The sequence below is a fragment of the Myotis lucifugus genome, unplaced genomic scaffold, assembly GCF_000147115.1.
Source record: "Myotis lucifugus unplaced genomic scaffold, Myoluc2.0 scaffold_4276, whole genome shotgun sequence".
Taxonomy (NCBI): Eukaryota; Metazoa; Chordata; class Mammalia; order Chiroptera; family Vespertilionidae; genus Myotis; species Myotis lucifugus.
This window is the reverse complement of record NW_005875324.1, coordinates 5129-11399: the sequence shown is the minus strand read 5'-3', so window position 1 is coordinate 11399 and position 6271 is coordinate 5129. Positions and strand designations below refer to the sequence as shown.

General features: G+C 55.5%; 1 protein-coding gene across 1 annotated transcript; it reads left to right on the top strand.

Moving 5' to 3' along the window:
• Window positions 1-1638: 1638 nt before the first annotated feature.
• On the top strand, window positions 1639-4847 carry LOC106695886 (maestro heat-like repeat-containing protein family member 7; the record flags this gene model as incomplete). Its single annotated transcript, XM_014450846.2, has 3 exons — window positions 1639-1741; window positions 3971-4033; window positions 4571-4847. Coding segments are annotated over 3 exons (411 nt in total), but the record flags the coding sequence as incomplete, so codon positions are not given.
• Between the last annotated feature and the right edge of the window lie 1424 nt (window positions 4848-6271).

The following is a 6271-nucleotide window of genomic DNA, read 5'->3' as shown; positions in this document are numbered from 1 at the left end:
ACTGGAATCGAGACAAGGGCTCCACACCACCATTATCCATGATGCTCAGAATCCGCTCAATCCAGTGTCTAATGTTATCACCATCATTGTACAGAGAGAGAAAAAGGCCTGGAGGAAGTGTTTGGCCAGGGCACTAATCCAGATCCCTGCCGTGACCAGTGACTAGGCAGATACTGATCACGAGTGACGGGCTGTGGTAGGGCCTGCGGCAGCCTGGAGGCCTGGCCCTGCTGAAAGCCTGCAGGGGGCTCCAGCTCACTGTGCAGCCACTCTTGCCAGGCCTCTGGTTTCACAAGAAAAGCCAGAAACCCCGGTTTTTATAAGACATTAATTAGCAGTCTATTTAGCTTGCTTAAAACCCTGTGCTGGTCACTGCTTGGCTGGCCAGTGTGGCCTGTGGGCTGCCAGCTTGTGACCTCTGTGTTAGACCCCGCAGGATTCCCAGTCTCTTCTTTGGGCTCTGAGTGTCAACAGCTTTGCTCATGTGAAGGTCAAGTTCCAGTCTTAGCTTTATAAGGGGTGGTAACTAATTCATCAATTCATTCATTCATTCATTCATTCGCGCACTCATTCATCCATCTGCCCTACACTTTCATGGTACCTGTACCGTGCCAAGTCCTGCCCAGGGTGCTGAGCTGAGTGAGATGGCTCCTTCTCCTTGGGGAGCTCAGAACCCAGGGGAACAACAGGTATAAATAACTACAGCACAAGGTCAAAGTGCAGTGACAAAGTGTGCAAGATGCTGCAGAAGCATCAAGGGTGGTGGGAATGGCTCTGCCTGAGGGTTGAGGAAGCTTCAGGCAGGAGATGGCTTCTGGGCTGAGCCTCAAGGCACAAGAGGGAATTCATCAGATGAGGAAGAGAGGGAAGGCGCTGAGACCAGGAGCCATTGCGTGTACCAGGCACAGACCTGGGGAGAGCTGGCGACGTCCTGGGCCTGGAGCACAAGGTGCAGGTGGGTGGAGGCAGTGGTGGAAGTTGAGGCCGAGGAGGAACTTGATCATGAAGGCTTTGCATGCCAGGCCCAGGAGTTTATTCCCTGATGTGTGGATTGTCCACAGAGGAGTGATCAGATCAGACTTCCTTCATCTCCCGCAACAGCCTCTTAGCAGGATGCTTGCCCCCAGTTCCCACTGGATCAGACTCATCCTGAACACCACTGTCAGACTATTTTGCCCCCAACACTGATTTGCTTTTGCCCTATCAGGCAGGAAAGCTGGCTGCCTATTTTCTAATGCATGAGTAAGCCCTGTTCCTGTCTAGTTTTTAAGGGCTTTTAAGACCCTCCTCACTCTCCAGTTTACTCCCAACTACTCTGCAATTGAACCCTTCACCCTGGTCAGACCTGTCTCCGTATCGATCAAGTCCCTCGCTTGCCGCCACAGTGCGTTCTCACCTCCAGCTGGAACTGCATTTTAGAACGTCCCTCCCAGCTGCAGCAGGGGGGCGGGGCGGGGCGGGAGAGGAGGAACTGAAGTGAGTGTGTAATCAGCTAAGAGAAGGTGAGGCTGGCCTCTGGGGGCGCAGGCAGGGATATCTGGAGGCAAAGGGCCGGGTCCTATAGTCGCCACTCCTGGCACCGGGAGGAGTGGATGAGTCCGGGTGAGGGCTCAGCGCTCTTGGGGTTCTCTTGTCCAGGTGAACACCCACCGAGACAGCGCCCTCACCTTTCTCAGCCAGAGCCTGGAGTACTCCAACAATTCCCGGGCCTCCCTCCGCAAGTCCTCGGTCCTGCTCATAGGTAACCTGCCCTGGCTCCTGGGGCTCTGCACAGTCTCCAGCCCTTTTGGCGCCGCGCCTGGGTGGGTGCTCCCCTTGGGTTTGAGGGTTGGCCAGCAGATAGTCATGGTGCAAATTAGAGAAGTCTTCTCTCCTCTAAGATCAGTGCCTGGGACGTGGCCACTGGCTGCATGCAGCCTGGGGTCCTTGTGCAGGCCGCAGCCTTGGCTCCTGCGCCCGGCAGAGCTGCTGCTTCCCGCCTGGGTTGAGGCCCAGCAGGAGGGCCAGGCGGCACAGTGGGACAGGGAAGTCAAATCTCAGCTCCTTGGTCCCCTTTCTGAGCTCTGTTTTCTCATCTGTGAGTTGGGGATCAACTGCTGTTTCAGATGGAGGAGACTTTTTCTTTTTAATGTGAAGCCTGGCTCGTCAAGGTGCTCACTCAACGTTAGTCACCGTCATTCCCCTATTTCCCACTTTCCCGACCTCTGCCTGTGTGGGGAACACAAATAGCAGATCCCCCTCACCCAGAACCCCCCACAGGACCCTGCTGCTGACACGCTGGGCGTGTCTCCTCCCAGCTACTCCCCTGCCCCGCCCCCAAATAACCACACACCCTTCGCCAAGGACCAGGACCTGCTGCTGAGAGGCTTGGAGAGGATGATGCTCCCACCCCACACCTCGTAAAGCGATGTTTCCTTGAGTTCCCTCAATTCATTCGCAGTTTTGCATCCATCCACTCAGCCACGAATCCCTTCAGCGGTTTGTTTAGCAAATGGTGGCTGACCCTCTACTCTGTGTCAGTCACTAGGCTTAGCTGCAGTGGTTCTCAACCTTCTGGCCCTTTAAATACAGTTCCTCATGGTGTGACCCAACCATAAAATTATTTTCGTTGCTACTTCATAACTGTAATGTTGCTACTGTTATGAATCGTAATGTAAATATCTGATATGCAGGATGGTCTTAGGCGACCCCTGTGAAAGGGTCGTTCGACCACCAAAGGGGTTGTGACCCACAGGTTGAGAACCACTGGTTTAGAGCAACAAAGAAGCCTCAGGAGGTGATGCTGATGGCGGAGGGCTGGTAAAGTGATCGGCGATGGGATAGAGGAGCCATGCCCGGGACTGGGGGGGCCCTCAGATGTTTCTCACATGGGGTGACATTAATTCCTAAACCTTGTTCCAAATTGATCACTTTTTTAAATGTTGGTGTCTAACTCCCGGGCGTCTCCTCTGCGCCAGGGCCTGTGCTGGGAACAAGGCCGCGAGCAGCGCCCGCCTCTGCCCGCAGACGGTCCCCAGCGGGGGCAGCGATCCCAGCCTCGGGGTGACCAATCCTTGGGGAGACTCTGAAGGAAGTCATGAGCACTTTCTCTAGGAAGAGGCCTACACCCACACAGTTGTGCACGTGCTTTAGGATCCTCAGAAACTGCCCCAGCCCTCCCCTCCCCCGTGGACTGAAGAGACCCTTGGTCTGGCGGGAGATTCGTAAGTCACATGTGAAGTACAACACGGTATCTACAGAGAGAGACACTCAGGGGCTGTGGGAACCCCGAGAGGTGCTTCACTTGCTTGTGGGCAGGGGCAGGAAGGACTTCCTAGGGGAGCAACTCTGTTGAGCTGAATATTCGAGGACAAACAGGAATTAGCCAGAAGGACCATGGAGTCACCGAGACGCAGGACAGCACCCCATCCCAGGGGAGCTTGTCGTGTAGGAAGGGCCTTCCGACAGGTACAGGCCATGCAAGGACCTGCTGGCACTTGGGGAGCCAGGCATGCAGCTGGGGGCAGGGGAGAGGGAACACCATGGCTGAGGAGCTGGGTCTCCGCCCCTCCAAGGGCCCTGCCAACTGCCTACCTGGAAGGGATGCCAGGCACTCAGCGTCTTTCATGTTATTGTGGCTCAAACGCCCTAAACAAGGGGCAGCTGAGGCAGCACCTCCCCGTGTCTCAGGTGAGGACAGTAAGGGCCAGTCTGACTCAGGGGCCACCTGGGGCTGCCCGTCAGGATTGGCTACAGCCCACATCCTGCCCCTGTCCCGATGCCATCCCTGCCCTGAAAGCCTCCCACCTCTCCCAGGGCCCCTCTTGGGGACTCTGTCCAGGGTCAAAATGAAGTTCGCCTTTGTGTCCTCATTTGTGGGGCTGGAGAAGAGTGGGAAGAGCTTCTCTGAGGAGGTCTGGTCTGAGGGGGGGACAGGGGCGGGTCCGAGTCAGGAGGTGGGTTGCTCACCTCTTGCTTGCATTATACTAAGGGTCCCTGGTCCCCTTCATGGATAGCATAATGACGGAAGATCGTCTGAATGAAGTTAAAGCCGGTAAGTGGTGCCCTGTGTTGGTGAGATTTCAGGGGCCAGTGAGAGAATGAGGAGGCTCACAATAGGTCAGAGGAAAGGGAAGGGATGGTCCCAAGGCAAGAGTCCTCAGCTCAGCTCAGCTGTGTTAGTCTTCATGCACGCGAGTACATGTTAGGTACCATGGAGTCCCCAAGACATCACCCCAGCCTAGGGGAGCTTATTGTCTAGGAACCCAGGCTCAGAAAGCCAGGCCAAAAACCACTTAGTTCAGAGCAAGCAGCTCAGACTCTTAAGGGCGGAAGATTACTTTTGTAACTGGGAAAGCCGATGGGAGAGCTGAAGGGAGGCTGGGGCAGTCCAAGAAGGCTTCCTGGAGGAGGCATGTTTTGCTTCAGCCTTTGAAGTGTAAACAATTTGAGGAGCTGGGAGACACATAGGATGAGAGGAGGCTGAGCCGAAAGTACCTAAGCCAAGGCGTGGAAGTGAGAAGGAAGGATGAGGTGTGAGACCCGTGTGGGGACCTCTTAACAAGTGGCCTCTTTCCTTCCCGTGACTCAGCTCTGGAAAACTTGAGACACGACCCGGAAGCATCGGTGTGCATCTGTGCGGCCCAAGCCCAGGACAGCATCCTGACCAGCTGCTGGCGGACCTCCTGGCCAATGACACATGCAGACCTGTGGGTGTGCGACCCGGCCGCCACGCACCGCTGGGGCTCCAGCTGCGAGAACCTGCCCACGTCCCACCAGCCACGCTCCTGGATCATGCAGGCCCTGGGCTCCTGGACGACGTCCTTGAGGCAGTGATGTCCCTGAGCCCCAGCCCTCCGCAGGGCAGGCCCTGGCCGCAGCCATGCTCACTATAAATGCCACGTGGCTGACCTCTCGCCCCCGAGTGTTTCCTTGTGGGAGATGCCCCGGGGTCTGGAGCAGTCATCGCTCCGCACAACAAATCTGTGAGAGGAGCCTGGCCTTCCTCGTTGACTCGGTCAACATTTACGGACTCGCGTAGGCTGTTTGTCCACACGTGATAAGTGGGGAGGCTGAGGCTCAGAGAGGTGAAGCGGCTTCCTCAAGGCCACACAGTAAGTGTGCTGGGCGTTTCAGTTCCCCTTCCCCCACTGGGAGAGCTTAAGTACGAAAGGAGATGAGGACATGGGTATTTTTTTTTTTTAAATGGGGGACATCTGTAAGACTTTATTTTTATTTATTTTTTAAAAATAAATATATATTTTATTGATTTTTTACAGAGAGGAAGGGAGAGCGATAGAGAGTTAGAAACATCGATGAGAGAGAAACATCGATCAGCTGCCTCCTGCACACTCCCCACTGGGGATGTGCCCGCAACCAAGGTACATGCCCTTGACTGGAATTGAACCCGGGACCCTTGAGTCCGCAGGCCGACACTCTATCCACTGAGCCAAACCGGTCAGGGCGATGTGGGTATTTTTTGAGGGAGGAAAAGAAGAACCTCCTCCCACCTCGAGACGTCATGCACAACCCAGAACCCTAATCCCTGAGGCCCACCCTCGGGCCTTTACCCAGAGCTTGGTCACCATTCACTTGGGCAGCATTTACTAGAACTGAGCAGCTAACCTGGGCCATGCCTGCTCTGGGTACCAGAGATACAGACCCAGCCCGGCCCCGGGGCAGTCTGTGGTCTGATGCGGTGGTTCCCCACAGCAGGGTGATTTTTGAGCCCCGGGGAATATTTGGCAGTCTCTTGAGACATTTTTGGTTTCTACAGTTGGGGAAGGAGATGCTATTGGTATCGTGGGTAGAAGCCAGGGATGCTGCTAAACATCCTCCAATGCACAGGAAAGCCCCCACGGGGAAGAATTATTCATCCCAATTGTCAAAAGTGCTGGGGTTGAGAAGCTTTGGTCTAAGAGACACACAGCCACCCATAGCCCAGCAGGTGGTGAAGGGAAGCGTGGAGCTGTGAGGTCCAGAGGAGATATATAGACCAGCTTGGGGTTGGGGTGTCAGGGAAGGTTTCCCGAGACAACGCCCCCTCCAGGGGGTTTGGAAAGATGCCCGTATGGTAGATGCGTATGGAGAGCAGGGCACCTAGGGCCAAGGCCCAAGGGCAGATACATAGGTGCAGCAAAACCCAGTGGGGGGAAGAGGTGGGCAAGGATTGGTCACTGTGGCCTTGGAGGCTGTGCTAAGGAGGGACACCTCACCAGGAGAGCAGTGGGAAGGTGTGATGGGGAGGTGAGAGGCAAGCAGGGGAGACACGGAGATTTCTGCTTTGGGAAGC